The 22,913-nt window shown below is 31.6% G+C and overlaps 1 protein-coding gene across 2 annotated transcripts in view; it reads left to right on the top strand.

Moving 5' to 3' along the window:
* Positions 1-22,913, top strand: part of LOC123717038 (scavenger receptor class B member 1) — a 71,119-nt gene that overhangs the window by 8,884 nt on the left and 39,322 nt on the right. The window contains exon 2 of one of the 2 annotated variants that reach the window (XM_045672791.1): positions 9,626-9,805. In XM_045672791.1, coding sequence (XP_045528747.1) covers positions 9,748-9,805 — 58 coding nt within the window. In that variant the 5' untranslated portion in view covers positions 9,626-9,747. Of the gene's footprint in view, positions 1-9,625; positions 9,806-19,185; positions 19,253-22,913 lie in introns of those variants that run through there. The other variant, XM_045672792.1, reaches the window with a different exon arrangement.

Raw genomic sequence — 22,913 nt, forward strand, 5'->3', positions numbered from 1 at the left:
GTAAACCGCTTCGTTACGTAACGCGTGACCGCGCCAGTCTGCAGCGGTAGGCAGGCTTCTCCTCTCTCACTCTAACCCGCAGCGCTAGCTATATTTCGGACACACGCTTTCCTCTTTCTCTACTTACATTTACTGTTGACAATGAGCATAATTATGTTGTACACATTCAAGAATTATGATAAAACATATTTTATAATCAGTTAAAGATTTAATTAATTAATAACATTACCTTGTATTATAATATAGAAATAAACTAAGTTTTTCTCTAGTTAAACAATTTGAATATTAAATAGCTTAACTTAGATTACTTTAAGGTATCATTTCTGTCGGGCGTCCCGAGACGCTCACGTTATTTTTTTTAATGAAATGCATTTAAAAAAAGTAAAATAATGAATCATACATTCCTTATTGTAATATATTAATGGATTATGAATTTAACTGTGCGTTACGCACATACGTTACGTAAGCAGGGAAGTATGAAAATACACGGCTCGTTTAGTGGCTTTTTTTCGTTAAAACTTGTTTATCTTAATTACTAAGATAATTCACAAGAGTTAATACTATTCTATAGAACCTATTAAAAAATATGTTTTTCCTCATAAAAAATAAATATTGCTTTATTACTTACAGTCATTATTCTATTTCGATTTAGGAAAAACTTGAATTTATTAGCTTATAGGGAAAAAACTCACGTATAAATTGGTTTTTGAAGAGAAACGCCGATAAAGAATATCGGCGTTGGAAAGAAAATTACCGTCACATTTTTTGGTTACGCGTCACATTTATCGGATACGCGCCATCTTTTTCATGTTCCTACCACGGATTCGAAGAGATTCAAAGCCGTTAATAACAAAAATATATAATAATGATGATTGAAATAATTCTATTACAATTAATGACATTCTGTAATAATCTTAGTAGTAATAAGGTACAATAAAATAATTGTATTATTTGTATTGATGTATATGGTAATAAAAGCCCTTTGTTATAACTTTTACCAATTTCTGTAAAGTTGCATATAGTACATAATTTTTTGAAAAATAAGGTCATAAAGAAGTTTCACTTCTTACGTGTGTTCACTAGTACACGCACACATTTTTGTTTTACAGGAAAATAGAATACATTATTGTAATAAGAAAGAGGGAAGTAATAATCCAACAATAATTCTCATAATATGCGGAAATAATAAAAACCTTGCAAATATTATTGCAAATATACAAAAAATATTTAGTTTCAAGGCTTCCGCGTTTGCGTTGCTCCAGAGTTCTATAAAATTTTACAACCGTAACCTTTTAGTAAAGATTTTAACTATGGTTTTACTAATGTTTAGGTAAAAACTATATCGGTACTGTAGTCTAAAAGTTAAATTATGTTGTCGTTTAATATTTCTTTGCTAAGTTTAACTGTATTTATAATAAAACATTATAGAAGTTGAATGATGCGCGCGCGCCGATCCGCTTGAGTAACTGCGTTCCAAATTGTGATGTAAAGGCAGGCCTACATTATTATTATGCGAACAGACTTTACATTATTTTTTACCCTAATCTCTCTTAACAAATCTTGTATATACCTAATACTTAAAATATAATAAAGTAGACAAAATACTTTCATACCATAAACTAATGGTTCAGTTAGAAATTACGCTCCTGGCAAGCTACTTTATGACAAAATTTAAGCAATTGGTCGCACTGAACGACACATTTTACTATAGAAAGCTTTTTAGACAAAAAGCACCGACTCGTAGCAATTACGTGTTTTGTTTTAGTAACCCGAAGTTTAGACAAATTGAAAGCTGGTTTGTGTATACTCTGCCTAAAGTCTATTGCTCTACTTGTCATAAACGGGAATGATTGTGTAAAAATGACGCTTTAATATGGCAATGACATAAAAGTCTGATGTCGTAGGTTTTGCAATTATTAATGCGATATTAATTGTTGGCGTATGATGTGAGAATCTAACCATAGAGTATTCTTAAATTTTTGATGTTCTGTGTCATAAAGTCTTATTAGTACCTACTTACGGCGACGCTAATTGTTTTTATATAGCTAATAGTTTTTTTCTTAGTCTCATAACATTATAGGACACTAAGACTGTTAATGAACATTACCTTAGGTTAATTCATTAGTATTGTAATAAATCAAGTCAACATAATATGTCTTTTGTTAAAATAGCTGTTACACATTAAGAAAAACACTTTTTGAACGGATTAAACCTATGTATTACTATTAAAACTTATGTTAATATTAGTTATTAGCCATAATTATTGTAAAGGCTAGATTTTTATTCAAGTCGCAATCTCTTTTATGACGTTATTCTAGGAAATCAAATAAATTTCTATGCTAAATGTAATCTGGAGTGTTTAGGAGCAATGTCTTATTACGCCACACCACTTGGCATCCTGCTTGGATTCAAAAAATGGAAATATATAGCGAAACACGAATTACCGATGCCAAAAATACTGCTTTTAGCAAACTAATCATCATAATTATTGCACTACTAGAAATTACAGTAAATATATCGTTTTTATATCAAAAACCCATGAGTCCGGCTTCACTTCAATAAATACATATCAAATTGTAACTTGTTCTTGATACCAACTAGTTCAATTAGCCAATCGATTAAAACATATTTTGTAATCAGGATCCGAACTTCCGTGTGAGGCAATGATGCGAAATAGTGTTGCTGTAATGAAATTCCAGTTTCCGATTGAAGTGATTTATCCTTTAGTACAAGGAAAATGGCCTTAAACTGAATGTGGTAAAACTGGCGCAGTCTTCTTCAATCGTGTCGCCGCACAATTTTCTCTGCTCTCCCTGACCTCGGTAAACTTCAGCAGTTGATGGTAACACTTGCAAGGGCTTTAACCTAATTGGTCCAGCGAGAAGCCGATCGGCCGAGGTCAAAGTATTTGTTACCATTATTGGCAATAGATATTTCAAAAATGAGGTTTAGAAAGGCTTACAAGGTCTTTTACGTACATTAAAAAATTTACATTAGAATTACCAAATATGTATGGTTATGTAACCTAAGTTAAAACGGTCAAAAAATGAGTAGAAAAGAGCACACATTTTTAGTCTATAGGCTAATACAAAATTAACACTGAAAGTTTAGTTTTTATGTTAAAGAAATGTCAACAGACCTCTCGCTATCGAGAACATTCTCATTGTTTGTGTGTGTTGCCAATAAGGGTACCAAATCGACACGACTTTAGAGCGTACCATTTCCCGGGTTTGCAACGGGTGTGTCTTAGGTGTCCCTAGCGGTCCCGGCAGTTATCACTTTATTCAAAGTGGTAGTCGCTTATCCCATAAAAAATGAGATAATATATATGCAAACAGACTGAAGTGGTTAAGATAGCCAACCGAAAAGTAAGGAATGAACGCCGTACAGTGTACCTTCAGCTCCATACAGTGTACTAGAAGTTAATTGGCAGCCATTTTACAATACTTATTATGAAATTGCTATACGTGTTGCCTTTTCTCAGATATTATGTGTGTATTTAATAAACACTTCATTGTTGTGGTTATTCTGTATACGGCAAATCGTGAGTCAGTGATGCGTCATAGGTAAATATTTTAAGGTACTATGTACATAGTATAAATAGCTTTGAGTAAATCATAGTCACAGATATACATAATGCCGCGGCATAGTTGAATAACAGTTGGTTATTTCTATAGTTAATTCACAGAATAGGTAACGTGGACCGGATATGAAATTTTCAGTGAAAAATTACTTTGTATCGTCTTCCTTGTTGAAATCTCCAGGTGCCGCACTACACGCTGTGGTTAGTTGTTTCTTATAAAAACAGCACAAGAGTGGAACTTGCCCCTATTCCACCTTCTCTACATAGTATATGGGTGCATTAAAGCGGCGGTTAAATAGGCAGCTCCGTGACAGGCGCGCCCTTGAATAGGCGTCATCACAGTTAGCTTCAGGTAGGATTATGGCCTCTTTCCAGTTCTGTATAAAAACACTATATGTATAAACGAGAGCAGTTGTTGAGTTGGCCTAGTGGCTTCAGCGTGCGACTCTCATCCCTGAGGTTGTAGGTTCGATCCCCGGCTGTGCACCAATGGATTTTTTTTCTATGTGCGCATTAAACATTAGGTCGAACGGTGAAGGAAAACATCGTGAGGAAACCGGCTTGCCTTAGACCCAAAAAGTCCTAAAAAGGTTGTAGCGCCATTGATTTTTTTTATATGTATAAACGAAAGTAACATTAATAGCAGTAATAGAACAGTATCCTTGCTTATAACCCTCACGTATATATTATTTTCTAATATAACATATACAATCTTCAAAATCTCGTTACACAATACATTTTGCTGTCTATTTCGTTATAATAGAATTCTCACGGTGCATTGCTTAACTGTGAGAAGTATTCTCAAATCTTGATATTGTTTTCGACAATAGCACTAAATGTTGTTTCGCTGGACTGATTCTGCCAAGACGGCATCGTTACTAAAAGATGCTGAATCGAAACTTAGGATATGTCTTCCGTGCTTGACAAATTCCCGTAGGCAGGAGTGAGTGATTTTATAAGTGCTCAGACTTATGATTTAACTAATATAGTACCTATTTCATTAATCTCATTTTCAAAAATCAGTTGAGTTGGAAAGATGGTGAGAACATGGAAAAGACCGGTGCTCATGCGAGGTATTGACCACAACAACTCCAGCGAATGTGACGTCCGTTTATAGGTAAATAATTTTATCATGGATGATCAAGAAAAAAAAAAATTAATACCTAATTGCGGCTGTCAAGAGGGATGTGAATGAACCCTTTCTTTAAAATATCTTGAATGAAGTACTACACCAACTAATTTAATTTAATTGACACTAATACAAAAGCAATAAGAATCATAATCCTGTAATTATTAATGTGGGTTAAGTATTGAGCTCAACTTTCTAAAGTTGAGTAATGTTATGCAAAACTAGTTTCTGATAAAGCATTTAAGATATTTCTTAGGTGATCTTTATGCCCCTATTAGTTTCCTGTATTCCAACAGCTGGTTATAACAATATCTACACTATATACGATACATAAATGCTGAAAATGTAAAACACAGTTAACAAGAGGAAGAAAAGACCATGATTTAAAAAAAATGTATACATTTTTTTTTCTAAGTCTAAACTTAATTATAAGAGTAATTGTTTTCGATCAAGATGGGATTATCTACCTCAAGGAAGAATAAATCTAAGAAGAAAAATCAGCCGGAAAATGTGTGGATGGGAATAATAACCCAACCAAATTTGTCATCCCTATCATCCCATAACGTGAATACGTAGCCAATATTTAAGACGAAAAAAATTTGAGACGATAATAAGTGACTATCACGATTCAAACTTACTTTTTTTATTCGACTCTCGACACTAAAAAGTTCCAGTTGTTCACCTCCAATAACAATTTTCCCTTGGCTTTACGTCAACTAGGTGGTAGCGAGGTGTTATTTAGCATACAACCTTCTTCGCAAATAATATATATAATATTTTTATTTTGCAAAACAAACATGAAATTAGTACATACTCTTTAGTTATACGATCAAAACGGTAAATGGTTCTATACAAACAAAATTTAAAATAAATCTTTAAAGCTTTATAAACTGCTTGTGTATTCAATACTAAAAAATCAATTGCAAACGGCAGTTCCTGAGGCAAATTCAAGCAAACACATTATTTGCTTTTATAACCTTGATAACAACCAAGAGTAGATCCACAGATATTAAACTATAGGGAAAAAATTACTTGCATGACGTCTTTATAAATCATCACAATTTTTTGTTTTGAAGCCTTGAATTATTAACTATTATTACATACCTACTATCATAACGAAGCACGTATAAATTTTATCTCAGGTCTATCGTGAATCGTGCTTTAAAGATCTGTTATGAGGTTTATTTTTTGCATGTTATTGTGTGGTAAACATGTTGGACAATTATAAAACTGGTCTGAAATTCATTGATTTTCATTATTGTCGCCGCGTAACTATTATAGAACTCCTTTCATAAAGAGTTTATTTTAATAATAATAATAAGTCTTTATTCATACACTTAATAAAAATAGATATAAATAAAATTTTACGACTAAGATAACCCTTGTCCGGGAAAAGGCCTACTTTATTTTAAGCCATCGCAATACAATTTTTTCCACCTACCCTTTTAATGGTTATCTTATAAATAAAATGAACGTAAGCGCATAGCTCCCGAATGTAACAAATTGGATTATTTGTGTTACTTAAGGCAAGGTTGTATATGAATAAAAGTAGAATATATTTTTTTAGAAATTAAATGAATGCGAAAAAGACGAATGATAGATATCACTTTATTTCGATTCGATTCATTTAGAACTTATTGCAAAACAAAGAGTACACCTATTGTTTAATAATTATTGCTACTGTGAAGAAACTTATAAAAACAAATGGCATGAGGTGTTTTCAACGTGTAATATAATGATCTATTATTGGATGTTATATTTAATCTTTTAAACGGTTCCTCAACTGCGCCTCAAAATGTAAACATTCGCTTCCCGTTTTTAAGTCGGAAAAGTAATCTTCAATTTCGTAAAAAAGGCAATTTCGTAATCTTCTGAAGCAGGTGAACTTTATGTGCCTGACCATGTGTCAGTCACGTTTGCGTTGTATGTCAATAACGTATTAGATATACGGGAGACATTCGGCGCTTATTCCAGAGTTTAGACTCGTTTCTCAAGCGGTGTTATACAATGGGCCGCAGTCTGTTGAAAAATAATAAATACAAACTACATATAGGTAGGAAAAGATTCGTAAATAAAAACTAAATTTGTAATTTTACAGTGATAGGCGCAATACTGTTTAACTAACTTTTTAGCTTTATCGTTGGTCATAAAAATGGTTGAGAAACCATGGTCCAGATTCTGAATTCTACCCCAAGTTGCGCAGACATTGAAAAAGGGCGTAGAAAAAGGTCGTGTCAAAAACGTGAATGGTAGAAACATATGGGTTTAGTTTTCATTTTATTAATAACAGTTTAATATGTATCTTTATTACCGATAGACGATGTTATTACCTCATTTTCGAACGCCTTTATCATAACATTAATGGCAGCAGTATATACAGGAACGATGTAAGTTATCTTGTATATAAAATTGAAGAGGTATAAAGCAATTAAATGTGTGTTTTATAGAAGAATATATTAGCGTTTCGTGGTAATTAATGTCAAGAAGTAAATCAAATAATAAAATTGCGTTAGAATAAGCTGGAGGCTTATCCTCTAGATGGGGTTACAGACGTGTAGGGTAAAAATCCAAAGATTTAACCAAACAGACCGCTAATTTAAAATAAAAATATATTAAGGCAGTATCTCAAAGATATTATAGATGTTAGAAAAATATGAGAATATAGAGTAGAAAAGGATTGTTAATACGAAGAAACAAAATTAACAAATTTCCTCAAAAACTATTAAATTGGTAGAAGCTAGAATAGTGGAGGTTTACATTTCGCTGTTACACATCATTGCAACGTTTTTATCGTTAAGAACATTTTTTACCTACAGCTACAATTTTTTGTGTTGCAAATTTTTAAATAGGCCGTTTTGTTATATAGCCACATAAGCTCCAGCTAGTTTACCTTGCGAGGTATTTGTACCGGAAGCGTGACCGTGATCTTTTGTACATTGGACTTTTAATTTTATAATTAAGTATAAATGTGAAGAACACGACACGAAATTTGATTTTGGAACATGCAATCTCAATTATTGACCGTAAGGTTGAATTGCCGTAATCTCTCTTTGAAATCTTTGATTATTTTAGCAACAAACGGGGATTTAAGGAGGAGATTGCCGCTTACGTTGGCCACTTATTCTAAATAATTAAATTGATATAAAATATATATATATATCAATATTCAATTTAAACATAGTAATACAAATGGCAAGTCTAGGCTTTCTTAACCATATCTATGCACCCAAAGACACGACACAACAATAAACTATATTTAAATTTTCTGTTTTAAGAAAACTTAAGGATCGACATGTTTTTGCAATGTTTTTAATTGAAGTCGACAAAATTATTCGTTAACTTTATTTTTTAAAACAAAGTAAAGTAAATTATTCATAATTTATCTGGGAAAATGCTACGATTTTAAAATCTGCAAAATTTTACAGTGGTTATAGTAAAATTTAGATAATATTAAAAGGTCGGCAACGCACTTGCGAGCCCTCTGGCATTGAGAGTGTCCATGAACGGCGGTATCACTTAACATCAGGTGAGCCTCCTGCCCGTTTGCCCTATAAAAAAAATTAAGACGTAAAAATAAACCAGAGTCTCGGACAAGTACGGTCTGGTTAAGAGCAAATTATATGACTTACTTGACTTGATGTCCTATGACTCCTAGGTGGAGAAGAGGGCGTTAATAGCGAGTCTCCATCGCGTTCTGTCTTGAGTCTCGTAAACCTCGCGCCAAGTCTTTTCGGGTCTCTTTGCCTCATCTCTACAACGCCAGGTTTGCTGAACGAAACGGTCCCACCGTTTCGTTTTCTTTGCAATGCAATCAAGCGCCTGCTTGGGGATGTGATTGGATCTTATCGGAGTGATTATCCATTTCTCCAATTGATCTGGCTAATCGAAGTTTCTCGGCCGATAACATACCAAGTTTGCGGAGAATCGAAAGAGATAAACATTTAGTCCCCATTTGGAACCTGATACACAATCGCCTGATGTTTAATAAGTAAAATCAGTCCAAATAAGGTACGAAATTAAATTTTCAAGAGTCAAAAGTTCATTGTCATAATACAAACAGATATAAATATCGGAGACGGATAAAATTTCAATGTTAATTTCTCTTGTCACGTGGAATTATATAATGAATATTAAAAATAGAATACGGAAAGAAATTTAAAAAGTTTGATTCCTGTGGCAGTGTCCATTTTAATACTGGCAACATTGGATTTATTACAAAAACGCGATATTCTAGTCACCATACTATTTTGGTCGAAATCTCGTAAAATCGATTAAAATAAATCAAATTAGAATTTGCTTTGACTCAAGCAATGCTTCAATGGTTTTTTTTTTATTAAACCCTCTATTCCAATCACACTAAATGCATAATATTTGACGGTTATACACCTGGTAAAAATAAAAATCGAAAGAAATAAATCATATACGACTCTGGATGCTTGGAAACCTGTTTATTGTTTTTTAAGTGTTAAGGAAAATAATTTTGTTTTTGTATGAAGTTTTTTTGTAGAAATAAGTCTTGATGATATTATAAAAATAATTTCCTTTTACCTCAACTATTGAATTTTGGAAATTCTTTAACTTATTATATATGCATTTTGTTTCCACGATACTTGAAATTCGACAATAGAAGTGCTTAGTTTGTTTGACTTTTTATTCGAAATCAGCTTAGTTCTATTTTATATTTATATGTTGTTATATTTTTTAATAACCTGAGAATGATTGACATAGTCTATATCTATACTGTATACATTGTATTTGACTATTTCAAGGTACATGCCGATGATAAATTATAGAACATGTTAGCAATGAAGGTGTTAAAAGCCTCAAGCGTGCATAGGTATACGTGATTTTTCCTACATCTCCGCAAGGTATCTCCTTAGCCATGACCTTTTTAACGTATTTTCTCATTGCAGAGCCGCGCGCGCACCTAAGCCCGCTGAACGTCAGTCGACGCGCCACCCCCGTCGTAGGTACACGTAATGAGCGTGTATTGACACAAAGGATTCAGTGATTGTGTGTTTGTGTGTGTGTAAAAATGCAGGGCCGTGACAAACTATGTGCAAAATTGACGAGTGCATTCCTAAGGAAGTGGTGTAAGTATATTTTGATTTATAATTTTTAAATGTTCCGGTAGTTACTCGCATGTTTTCGAGTTTGTTATTGCCACGACATGGAAAGATTTTTCATGTACAAGACTGTTTTTTTCCTTACAAGTAACACAATAAACTCGAATATTCGTTCTTGTTTGCAAAAAATTGTTTTTATATCTATATAAATTACACCATTAAAAATATTGAAAATTTCTTAACCTACAAAGTGATTATTAAATAAGCGTTAAAGGTACACTACCACAGGGACCAAACTTTTTAAATTTGTTTTGTTTTTCTTTTTAATAATTTTTACTTATTTTAGTTATTATTTTGTAGATTAAGAAAATTGTAAATATTGTTTAATGGTGTTATTAATATAAATATAAAAAAAATATTTGCAAACTAGACAGACTATTTAGTTGTCTAGTTTGATTTTATTATTGGCTTAGATGAATACTCAGTTCTGTATTCGTCACTAAACTTGAACCCACAATTGATCGAGACAGAAGCAGCGTACAAGTTGACGTTAGTAAATGGATCTTCATTGTATTTATATAGAACACACAGATTCAAATGAAAAAAAAAAACATTATTTGACTCAAAAAACATTTTCTACTTACATTCTAAAGGTTGTAAATATACAACAAGAACACCTGCTAAGTGCTATTTATATAATATATTAATCCTTATGTTGATATTTTAGTAATTAACTATGACTATTCGTGAAATTAAATTTCAGTACAAGAAGAATTGAGCGGAAACCGCATATACTTTAATAACATCTTTTTGCCTAGACTGTAAGATGTTAGAAGGCAAAAAGATGTTATTAAACTCCAGTTGAAGAAAACTAACCAAACTACTAAACTAACAATGAAGTGTATTTTTTCAATTCAAAGTAGAACAATTTCACTAAGATCAACTTTTGTAAGTTAATAAATTTTTATAAACGATTGCTCGTTTGTGGTTCTGTTGGCCAAATGTTCCATTCTGTTCAATATCTCCAGGAAAAAGTTTCTTCTATGTTTTTCCTGCTCAATTTTCGTTTATTAGATTAGGTTGATTAACAACAATTAAATTTGCTATTCGTACCAGTTACAAAGTGGGTTATCAATTATAACGATTATAGTTTTTAGTTTACTAGTCTTTTACATATATGTCAATAAATATATGTCCTATAACTCCCGTGTATAGAGTACTGACTGACCTACCATTTCTATAATTACTCAAAACAACGTACTAATTATAAAAATACTGAATGGCGTTAAAATGAAGAAAGAGAGAATACCGTGAAAAAAGTCCCTTTGAATTGAACAAACAAGTTTATGGTTGATATTATCTTCGATGCAGACGCGTAGAGCATTAAATTTAGTTATTTATAATCTTTTCCCTTACAAAAATCGAGTAATATTTGCACATATAGAACTCGCTCAGTGCCTTATTCCAAATAAGCAATAGCAATCAGGCAACGAGTTATAAGAGAGTTACTTTATAAATATAGATTTAATATACCCAACATGTAATCTTAATTACATACAGGTTTAAAAGTTTAGTTACAATTAAGTAGAAGGATAAATATTTTAATGTCGTGCGTGTAAAAAGGTCGGAGCAAAGCCAGTTTTAATTTATAATACAAAATACAGAACTATAATGTCTATAAATTGATTTTAAAATAACGATAAATGGTTAAAAAGTCGCATATTTATCGCAAATTATATTCCTAACGCTTTATTAAAACCAAGATAAAAGCCTCATATGCTTGTACTTACAACTAGAAGTTGCCAGTGATAAAAAGCAGGTTTTTTAAACACGTCCTCGTCAGGTGAACGTACACGATTTGCATAAACACATCGTGGCATCTTGCTTTCATTATACAACATACGAAATGATGCCTATGACTTGGTATGGTAGGAACCAAATAAAATACTATATGGTATTAAGAATTTACAAATTATTTTCTGAAGACTCTTACATTTAGATACCATGGATTAACCGTCTACTTTGACGTGTGTCTGCTTGTGGAGGTATTTTCCTTCTTTCAAACGTATGCTCAATGTCCTTCATGACTAAATCGGACATATAATTTGCATATAATATAATCGAAGCATATGCTATGCCTGGAATATCTTATTAAATTTTAAATACCTGAACGTTACACATAGATTTTGGAACATTTGTGTCAAGTTTAGGTACGCTAGTGGATGATTATAAGTGGTTGTTAGATACCCGAGAGACGTCCAGTCTTAACTATGAATATTGATTTAGAATTAGTATAATTAACTAAAAATATACAACATTCTTTGTTGTGTAACAAAAGTCATGATTACTTAGTATGGTGGATTAGTATTCTTAAATTTTCAGATTTTTTTCCTTACATAAGAACCTTTTTCTAACAATAACAAACACAACAAAAAAGAATTAGCGAAATCGACCGTTCACGCGTGACCAAGGGAAATAGGGATTAATTTCTATATATGAGTAAAATGGATATATATAAACAAACTTAATTTATGTATACACAACCAATCTACTCTTTGGCTAATTAATTAGCTGAAAAGAAAACTTCTTTATTCAACAACAAAATATACTTTTATTCAAAATGTGTATTATTCACGTAAACCGAAAAATATAACAATTTTATATATGTGAATATTAACCGATTTTAACAACGAAACAAACATCCTATTTTGATCTCAAAGATAACATTTGATTGACGGAACTTTTAAGATTTATAAACATTTTTTGTTTATCAATATTAATTTATGCGTTGACTTTTGTTTTTAAAATATTCAGTTTTAATTATTTTGAATAATTAATGTCCAAAACTGGTTAGACCATCCATGCGAATTTTAAATAGGAGTTTGTTGTATCTTTAAAAGTTTAATTGCTAAAAGGTTAAGGGACAAGTTTCCTAGCAGTCTTTGGGTGCGATTCAGAAACGTGACGTTATAAGTCTGACTTCCCGTCAAATTGTATTGGATTTAATTACCTCCCGTATATCAAAGTCTAATATCATAGTTTGAGCTAAGTCTTAGACAAATTAAAAATAAATATGTCTGCGTTTTCTATAATTTTATGGAATTATAAGAAATTGTTGCATATGTTCTATGTTTCTCAAAGTCAATTCAGTAGAATATGATTCTTAGAGGTTAAAGTTTTTGGAATCATCCGAGTCGGTATTATGATAAACCTTTATATACTTTATATATTATTACATTTAGTATACGGAAAGGTATTCTGGCGTTATCCGTATATAGGTAGCAACGGCCACTAAAACATAGAAATATTCTTCATAGATCTTCTGGAGGTGTTCCAAAGAACTTTTTGGATTAATACCTGTTAATATTTCATCATCGGACGTCGAGGCAATTTCACCAGCTTCACCTTGACATCTAGCGTTCCCAAACATAACGCTTTTTAAGACACTATTTGCCGCCCACAACCTCTATGAAACCAGCTGCCGTTATGGGACTCAAGAGAGCTCTTCAAGAGAAGAGCGTCTTGCACCGGAAGTTTTACTTTGAGTAAAGTCAGCAGGACTTTAAAAAGCAAGAGCCTTAATTTAACAAACGAGTTTACTAAGGACATATATAAAAGGATATAATATCTTATTTGTGGGAATGATTATCTTCATCGCCTAAACGTTGTGAAACCATCTCATTGTATGTGAACAATGGAACAAAACACTGAATTATTGTTTGACTACTATAATTATTGTAAACATTATACACTAATCGCGCGCGGCTTGGTCTGTGTTTTTCTTGCTACATCAAAAAAAATATATGAAAAATTATTTTTTAACATTGAGTCAAACGTACTTTATGAAATGTATTTTATAAGTATGTTAAAAGTATCTTGTTCTATAATTTGTAAAAATTAAAAACCTGTAAAAATGAACCTTCTCTTATATATAAATGACTTTAAATAACAAATGTACTCTTCGTAATAATAATAATATCACGACGTAAGGACGGAGGATTTGGTATATTATTTTTGAAGATACTGGGTATGTATTCATTTGGTTTTTTTATTTACCTTGAGTTATTCGCAGCCTTTGCTCATGTGTTTCCTTGATGTCGGAAGCCTGAAATTGCAATAATGCACTTTTTTGTACTTTTGTGGATATATAAGTGAGTGTAAATATATCTTTATTAGAGGGTACTTTCAGGATAAGTTTTTTATTTTCATAATTATTTAGTAATTCCTTAGTTGCATAATAGTTATTGTTTTAAAAACGTGTATAATTTTCCTTATAATTTATAACCAATTAGATAATAATTGACTTAGATAACGTATACAATAATTATACAACGTGTAACCTACTTTTATTTACTGTAAGTGTATCTTTGGTCTGTATAGATTTCAAATTTTTTCGACATCACGGGTAGAAAAAATGTGTCTAGTTTAGGGCTCCACTAGGGTCGAATTTTTTTACATTTACTTATTAACACAGAAATATAATACAGTTGAGATAAATAAATGAAAAGAAGGGCAACTTCAGGGCAAGGGCGGCCTTATCGTTTTCGAGCGATCTCTTCCAGGTTCAATTATTGTAAGAAAAAAAACTTAAATTAGATAAAGTAACCAAGAAGTGCAAAAATACATAAGACATATAAGTAAACAGTGATCAGGACAATATTATAAAAAAAACACATGAATCACGATAATATTACATGAGTCTCACATTAGTTAGTACGAAAATTAGGTATACGATGTGGACAGGTAATGTTTGTACAGTAGAGATTTAAAGAAAGAGCTAAGCTAATAGAGTCAGAAAGTGAATTCCATAGCCTCCCTGCAGAGACCTTAAATGATTCTCCAAGAAAGGGAGAGTCTTGAAATGGGATATCAAGGATAAAGTTTTCGTAAGAGCGTAATCTATAGCTGTGGTCAATCAAAAAATTGAAATCCGTTTTCCGGAAGGAGTTTTAGGGTTGAACAGGATGATATATAAGAGTTGGAGAACGTGAGCCGTGAGCCGCTTATGGAACACAGAGATATGGTCGTACTCTACCGAATATAAAACGAATACACAAATTTTCTTCTGGAAAACTAATGTATTAGGAAGACTGTATGATGGGCGCGCATCATTCATATTAAGGTTGTCATGTAAAAAATTATATTTTTGTAATGAGATATTAAATGTTAAAAAAATAAAATGCCAGTAATCAAAATTAACTTCAAAGCGTCTTTAATAATCAACGTTTAATTGTTGAACTGCAAATAGCAATAAAAAACAAACGATAAACATCAGGTGTATGCCATAATCAATCTGTCGTACCAATTCGTGGAACATACGAAAATAGCATGTGTAAAAGATTTGATTAAATATATAAGCGCAAAGATCTTTTTTTAATTTATACCAAGAATAACTTAAAACAAGTTTATGGCCGAGGACTAAACTGGCTGATCGTTATAAGTACGAATGTTCTTTGCTAAGAAGAGTTGTATTATGAGAACATAAATGTATTTGTGTTCGCAATTTTGGTTTGCTAGATGTACGAGATTGCAAGAGGACGTCACACGAAAACTCGTTTTTAACACGAGAATTTAGAGGTTTATTTAACACTAATGCTTATATGTTAGGGGTTTTTTGTTACTGTGACGGTACTAAAAGCAATGAGTTCCGGTTTCATTTTTGACAGCATCAAAATGAAGGTCGCTACATGGTAGTTAAAACATTAAAAAACCAGTGGCGCTATAACTTTTGAGTTTTGATCTCTCTATTTTTCGTGATAATTCTTTAATATGTACGTTCCATCAGTGGCTGACATGTCGTTGATTTTAGTAGAAAGGCATACCTTAGTTGGTTATGTTAAACATAACGTAGACTAAACATTGTAGCTATGGTTGCGTTTACCTACAGATACAAATTATTATTTTCAGTCTATGTTTTATAAAAACTTCATAGCTGTCCTCGATAATATATGACAACAATGGCAAATGTCAAACATATTGCTGTAGAGATACAATGCAACAAAAGCTTTACCACGTATTGTCCAAACATTTTTAATCGTCAAACATATCTTGAGAGGATAAATTCCATTAGCATTAAAAATAAAATCAAAATTCCAATGGTTTATTACCTACAAGAATACATAAAATGTGGTTAGGGTCTCTACCTGTTCAGCATTTTGAATTTTTAATATTCAATTCGCACTTCCAAATGATGGCTCGTGGCGCTACCAAGATATATTTTGCTTGTGTAAATTTTTTGCTGGAGGTAGTTTAGGCGTTAATACTTTGGGGTTTTTTATTAGGGTTTAACGAGCTATTTACTCTCAGCGTATTATAATAAAAAAGTATGGAAAAGAGCAAGAAATGTGAAACTAGCAATATGAATATTTATAATTATATTTGGTATCATGAATTATACATTCTTAGAAGTGCTAGGCTAGTGGTCAAACGTGCGAATTATCTAAAGATTTTTCTTATATGTACGCAAACTACACTTGCACGTAGATTATACAATTAATTAAGGTTTGGTTACGCTTCATAAATTGAATTTTGCCTAGTCATCTAGTGGGGATTTTTCAACCTGGCAACATAAAGTTTCTATTGCGTACCAGGAAAGAAAGGTTTAATACTTTTATAGGTTTGAACCGGAATTTATGAAAATGTTAACTTAACTTAAAATTCCGAGTATAACTGTGTCGTTAACATAGACTGCCTCACAAGACTCTTGGAATTTAATTTATAAAGAATTTTGGTTAACGGCTCCTATAATGTTTAGATAGAACCAATTAAAGATGTTAACTTTTCATTGAAAGCTGACTAAAACAAGATGACATGTCATTTATGGTTCTGAATAATGAATACAGAACGTTCGAAGACAAGGCACTAGATGTCATAACCTTGTTTAATGCGGAAATATATTTTGTAATGTTTATCAAACAATCTCAGACTGTTATTGCGAGACGAGTAGTGTTTGACAAATATTTCAATATAACAGTCAATAGGGACGTTTACGCTTAACAAGGACGATATACACTGACGTACTTCATGAGGATTTAGAGTCGAGACCTAGTAAATTTCAATTCAATTCAAAATCATATTATCCCTGCATTAACTTTGAGTGTATCCCAGATCCGAGTATATCCCGCAGAGACAGAGAGTTGGACGTGGCGGAGGACTTGTTGTTTTTATAAAAGATAGACATGTCCTGTTTTGTTTTTTAGTAGGCATTGTGATGCTCTTTAACTTTTCCCTAGAACGGAATCGTGTAATCGTTACGGCAGCGTTCGTTTGTGACGTTTCCGTTCGATCGTTTTTTTGACCCACTTAATATGTAAATCCTACTACAACGAACAAGTCTTTACATTTTTGTGTAAATATATAACCTATGATGTTCATAATTAACGTGGCCTCCGTTGGTGACAGAATCCTCAAAATCGAATAAAACAGAGACGTAACATTTATTACTAACGAAACACACAAAGAAAACACACAAATTAATAATAATAATAATCAAAAAAGAATAACAAATATTATGGAAAGAAAACAAAAGGAATAAGCTGCATTTTAAGTGTGTAATGTGTGTGCGTTGTGGTTGTAACTGGCCCTGCCTCAGCATTGATAATTCTGCAAGAGACCACAACATTTAGTATATAAAATAGTAGAAAATTATAATAATAGTAGTAAAAATTAACAGTGTAAGTAAAGTAGAGATTACCCCTGACATCTGCGAAAACTATACCTCTTTATAATATAGGATAAACAACTAGCAGGCATGACTCCAGTCTGCAAACAAAGTATTATATGTCATATAAGTCAAAGTTCCGTATATAACTCTTAGACCCTTTCTTTAATAGACATATAGAAGTGTCTGGATACATCTGAATTGCAAAGATATTCTTTATGTATAAGGAAAATTCTAAATAAGTAGGTTCATTGAGAAGCGATGTAGTTATTATCTAGATCTGTTAAGTCTTAATTTGATATTTGTTTCCTAGGAGGACTTAAGCTTTATAATTGAAAAAAAAAATGTCATTGAAGCTTTTCTGTGACCGATTTTCTTAATCAAAAGTATATATTAGCTTTTGTCCTTACTTTCAACAACAACTATCGTTTCATATCAAATGGCAGTTAATAGTGTACCGAATTTGTAGGGTATAGGTACGTCAATCATAACATTAATAAAATGTTTTTTATTATTGTTATGATTGACGTATTTGGCATATGTATTTACATAAAAAATACGTTTAGCAAGTTTACCTACTCAATGTTAATGAACCCTTGATTTTATTAGACGGCAAATATTACTGAATTGTAAAGATATTTTTATATTTTGAGACCCCAGATTTATAACAAAATTTCCGATAATTGAAACGTGAAGTTTTCTTATTTGATATTTGATACTATATTTATGGTATATTATAGATATATATTTATTTTAGGTTAGTATATAAAAAAATAAAATCTAAAACAGTGTTTCCCAACGAGGAGGGGATATTTATTTTATCAATTAAGTTGTTTGGAATTTAAATATCAGTTTTACATTATATGTTTTGGAAAGTCGTTGCTGTGGATCGTTAACAATTTCCTAGTAATTTCTTCCTATTTTTTTTTATTTGAGTTAAGTTGTTCTTAAGTGAAAAATTAAATTTGTTAACAACAAATTATATATGTTACGTAGGGCATAAGAATTTAAGCAAAGCTAAGGGGTGTGACACGAGAACGCTTGGGAACCACAGGTCTTGAGTGTTTTTTTTATACATGAATATACATAAATCGCAGTCTAATTTCCATAGTGTAAGTACGCCTCAAACTTCAATCTGCCGCTAGTAGATGGCGCTATCATAATCTATTTAAGAACGTAATTATGCATTAATTATTTATTTCTTTTACAATTTCTAATTTAGAACGATAAATGTATAGATTCGCACAATATGTTATTGTATTATGTGTAAATAATTGGTTTATGTTGGCAAGCCGTTTTTTTTAAAAATTAATTATTATTGATAATGGCTTCTATTCAAGAGATGAGCAAATATTTAGCCAGGTGTAGTATAAAGAATAACTTTAGCGTGAGTTTTCATCATTATATGTCATATGATTATATTCATGTAATGCATTATAATTCTAAGTTCCTACTCTGTTGTGTGGGGAAATTGGTTCACATACCAAAGTTCTGGAGATCATAGTTACCACGGTAAGAATACGGAAACTGTATGTTAAAGATAAATCGTTTTATCCTAATTTTCACCTATTCTGTAGTATGTACAAAATCGCGAGCGGAAATTGAAGTGGGTGTTGGCTCAACCTAAAAATATTTTATCTCGCTCATATTAACCGAAAATGATAAAGCACGAAAACTGCTAAAGCATACAGTGAAAGAATAACAAAATTTCATTAAAAGTGACCGTTGGTCAGTCGGCCGGCGCGCGCGCACCATTATGGTTGCGTTTCAGAAAATGAAGATTTTCCGGAACTTGTCCGAAAGGAGGGATATACGTTAGTGATTATTTTCTTTTTTTTTCGTTTGGCGTTTGTTTACTGAACCGATTTTGATTATATTTGGTGTTCCTGACCACCTGGGGCCGTTTGAAGAGCACATTTCCTATTTAACCTATTTAAGTGTTTGATTTGTCTAAATTATAAGGTACATTCTTCTGTAATAAGTTATTCATTTCCAGTTGTTTTGGTAAGTCAAAGTAATTTCGTGAATGAAATCTTACAGTATTTTTCGATAATTCTCGAAATGGTAAATACATTACGTTTTTATATTACCTTTTACGCTTAAAGGAATACATAGAGAATAAAGAAGTAATTGGAGCTAAGCGAGATGTTCCATATTAATAATGGTCACTTTATTTTATAAATAATGGAACTTATTCCAAAATTATTTTTATTGAATAATATTTTAGACTTGAGATGATATTTGTATATTTATTTTACTTATAAGCGTAAACAATTACACCGTGTAATAATATTTTTTCATATTTCAGTGTTACCTTGAATAGTGAAATACTATTGCACAGTAGTTATTGTCTATGCTCAATTCTAATTATGAAAATGTAACAGGTAGCCTTGGTTTGTCATTCGTATTGAAGTATTCGACCATTAAATATGCATTTACACCGTTTTTATTGGGAAGAAAATTTCAACTCAGTACACAAAGATAATATGATTAGTATTGCATTGCATTGTGTTTTTTAATATAATATTGGGAATAAACAGTATAAATGATTTCAACGCGCCTATAATCGATGTTTTTTTTTAAATTAGAAAATTAATAATTTACTTGGTCAGGTTGAGGTATTCGATGTTATTTGTGCATGACGTTAGTGTACGTATGTCCCGTTTTGGTAGTAAGTAGTTGCATTTGTAATTACTTGCACTACAGCCCATGAATTTTGCCAAATTTTCTTCCCTTTTTCATGTTAATCTTGTAAACAGTTAATTAAATATAATCTTCGATCGCGCACTAATATACATACATATATTGTACAGTTTTTATATAGAATCTATATAAAGGTTTAATTTTTTTAAATGTTTTTATTTTACTACAGCAATGATTGTGAGCTCCTTGTCTCTTTTTGGATTGGCCTTATTATTTTCTTCTTTAACTGATAATGTACATATAAATACGACCGTGATATGTACACTAGTAGTGAATTCAAGTATTTGTTCATGCCTTGCCTTGCCCTGTAGTCACTTACAAAACGTTTTTCTCACTTGCATCAATATTGGTTCATTGCTAGCCATTCGTTCGTTTGAGTTATATGATAGTATAATATGTTGCTATATTTTATTACAAGACCACAAGTAATATAGGTTATATGCGGTTTCCCACAATACAATATATCGCCACGATCAGCCAAAAGTTAAATGTTATTAAGATATTCATTAAACAACTGCTGAACGCTTCTTTAGTAGTTTTTTGGAAGTCCTTCCCGGTAGTTTATGATCCGGCACTAAGCAGTGACTTCTTACAGGGACTCTATTAAGATTACTAATCAAGTATTCCATCTATATTTTCATACACAAGGCTATTTCTTTAACTTGGACAGAAGTTATGAAACATACATCAATAATTGTTCCAAAATATGAAATAAATTTTTTTTTTATCGAATTGACAAAATTGAAGCTATAAGTGAAGTCAAGATACAGTCAAGTATTTGCCAACTAACACAAACAGAATATGGCTGGTTGATGGGAATACTTAGAAAAATTCTTCAAAAGTTGTTCCAAGGCCCTGACCGTATGCGATAACTCTTATCTTCTATTCATATTGAGCGTGCACTGTAAAGTTTTATTAGCATTTCCATGTACTTAGAGTTTTTGATTTAATCATGGCAAACATTCGAATTTACTCTAACAGTGATAAAATATATATACTAATCCAATACATTTTTTTCCTAATATGTTTTGGTTATATCTCATCCTTAATCAGAAGATGATCACATTAGTGACATGAGACCAAGATAAATAAACGACGGGATGTGCACTAGTCGAAGTAGGTATAGTTTAACAAAAGTTTTTATACAGACCCTAGGATATTTTTGACTGAACATGCTTAGGACGTGTCTTTTGTAAATAACTTTAAGTTACTAAGAGTTGAGAATGGAGGTACAGCAAAATATAATGTCCAGTCGTAAAAATATGTTTGTGTGCTGTTGTCGACAGTATCAATGTTATTTCTTGCGCTAGTGATCCAGCTAACCGCTGCTTACTGGGTTACACAACATTGTAACTAGTTCTAACTATTGAGGTTAAAATGCGTTCACTGCCAAATACTGAATATATCTACGATTCTAGTCTAAGCCAGTCACTTTGCGTGGCATTATTCTTATTTTTACGTAGTTCAGCACATTTTTCATGAACAATATGTATGCTTAGTATAGCTATTGACTCGTTTAAATAAAAACGTATTAAAAATAATTCAATTTTGAAGGAAAGAAAGTATTCTTAGTCTACCTTATGTAGCGCACTACTTGCTTACCTTATTTAATTTAATTGTCCTGAAAAGGTTGCCTTGAAGAGATCGCTCGAAAATGATAAAGAGGCTCGTTGCCCTCATCAATTAATAATTATAATTTTAACACAATAGCTAAATTATAAAATCTTTTTTCATGACCTCATTCAAACGTAAATAGCTGTATCATTCAGCAGACTAGGCAAACGGAAAACGACCTCTTTCTTGCCCATGTCCTACCTTAGCAAACCTAAAATTCTTATATGTAAATACAAAATACCATATATGTAATATACAAAATTTATACGTATATATGTAAATGATAGTGTTTACGAAGAAATCACTAGGAAATTGTTAACGAAACAAAAAGTACATTTTCAAAACAAAGAAAAACTGGAATTGAAATTGTAAATAATTTTAGTAAAGATTTTTCTATATTCATTTAGTGAGATCCTTGCGCTTGATGCTTGCTGCATAGAGTTTTTTTAATAGTTTCCAATTTGGTTAGCTTTGTCTCATGTCAGCTGATTTCGATTTTGGAAAACACTGGGCCAAGCTGTAACATAATTTCTTAAACGAATTGTTCCTAGTTTTATAAGTTTTTGTATCTGAAGTAAACGTTTCATTCGTATAAAGTAAAAAGTAAGATCTCTCTCAACGTAATTCACATTCGTCTTTTTTATATCTTAGTATAAAATAATGCGTTATACCTGAACATCTAGAATTTGTGATTGTAAGAGAGTTGTCACGCTCTGATTAAAGTTGAACCAATTCAATTAATGTAACAAGTTCATTCGCTTGGTAAAACTCGCGAATGGATACTTATGTCATCATAATATGTCGAGCGTTTTACTTTAAAAGGTAAGTTATCTTGAAGTTAATAAATACTTAGAGGCTTTTTTATATTTCAGTTTGTAATTGTATAATTTTTCATTTTTACATGTAATTTTTGTTAAAATAATTATGCATTTGTTGCATAGATCTTTAGACCTTAGATCTTTTCTTTCGAAAGGAAAAATCGTGCGATACGGCCGCCCTTTTGCATCCCTAATGTTACCAATAATATAAGTATAGACTGGCTAATTTAGTGTATATCTTTATATTGACTTTATTAATTTATACGTGGTTAGGGCTTTATTGTTTCTTAAGGAGATTATTAAGGGTCCATCCTTGTTATACAGAAATAATAGCGCTAGA

The sequence above is a fragment of the Pieris brassicae genome, chromosome 12 (assembly GCF_905147105.1).
Source record: "Pieris brassicae chromosome 12, ilPieBrab1.1, whole genome shotgun sequence".
NCBI lineage: Eukaryota > Metazoa > Arthropoda > Insecta > Lepidoptera > Pieridae > Pieris > Pieris brassicae.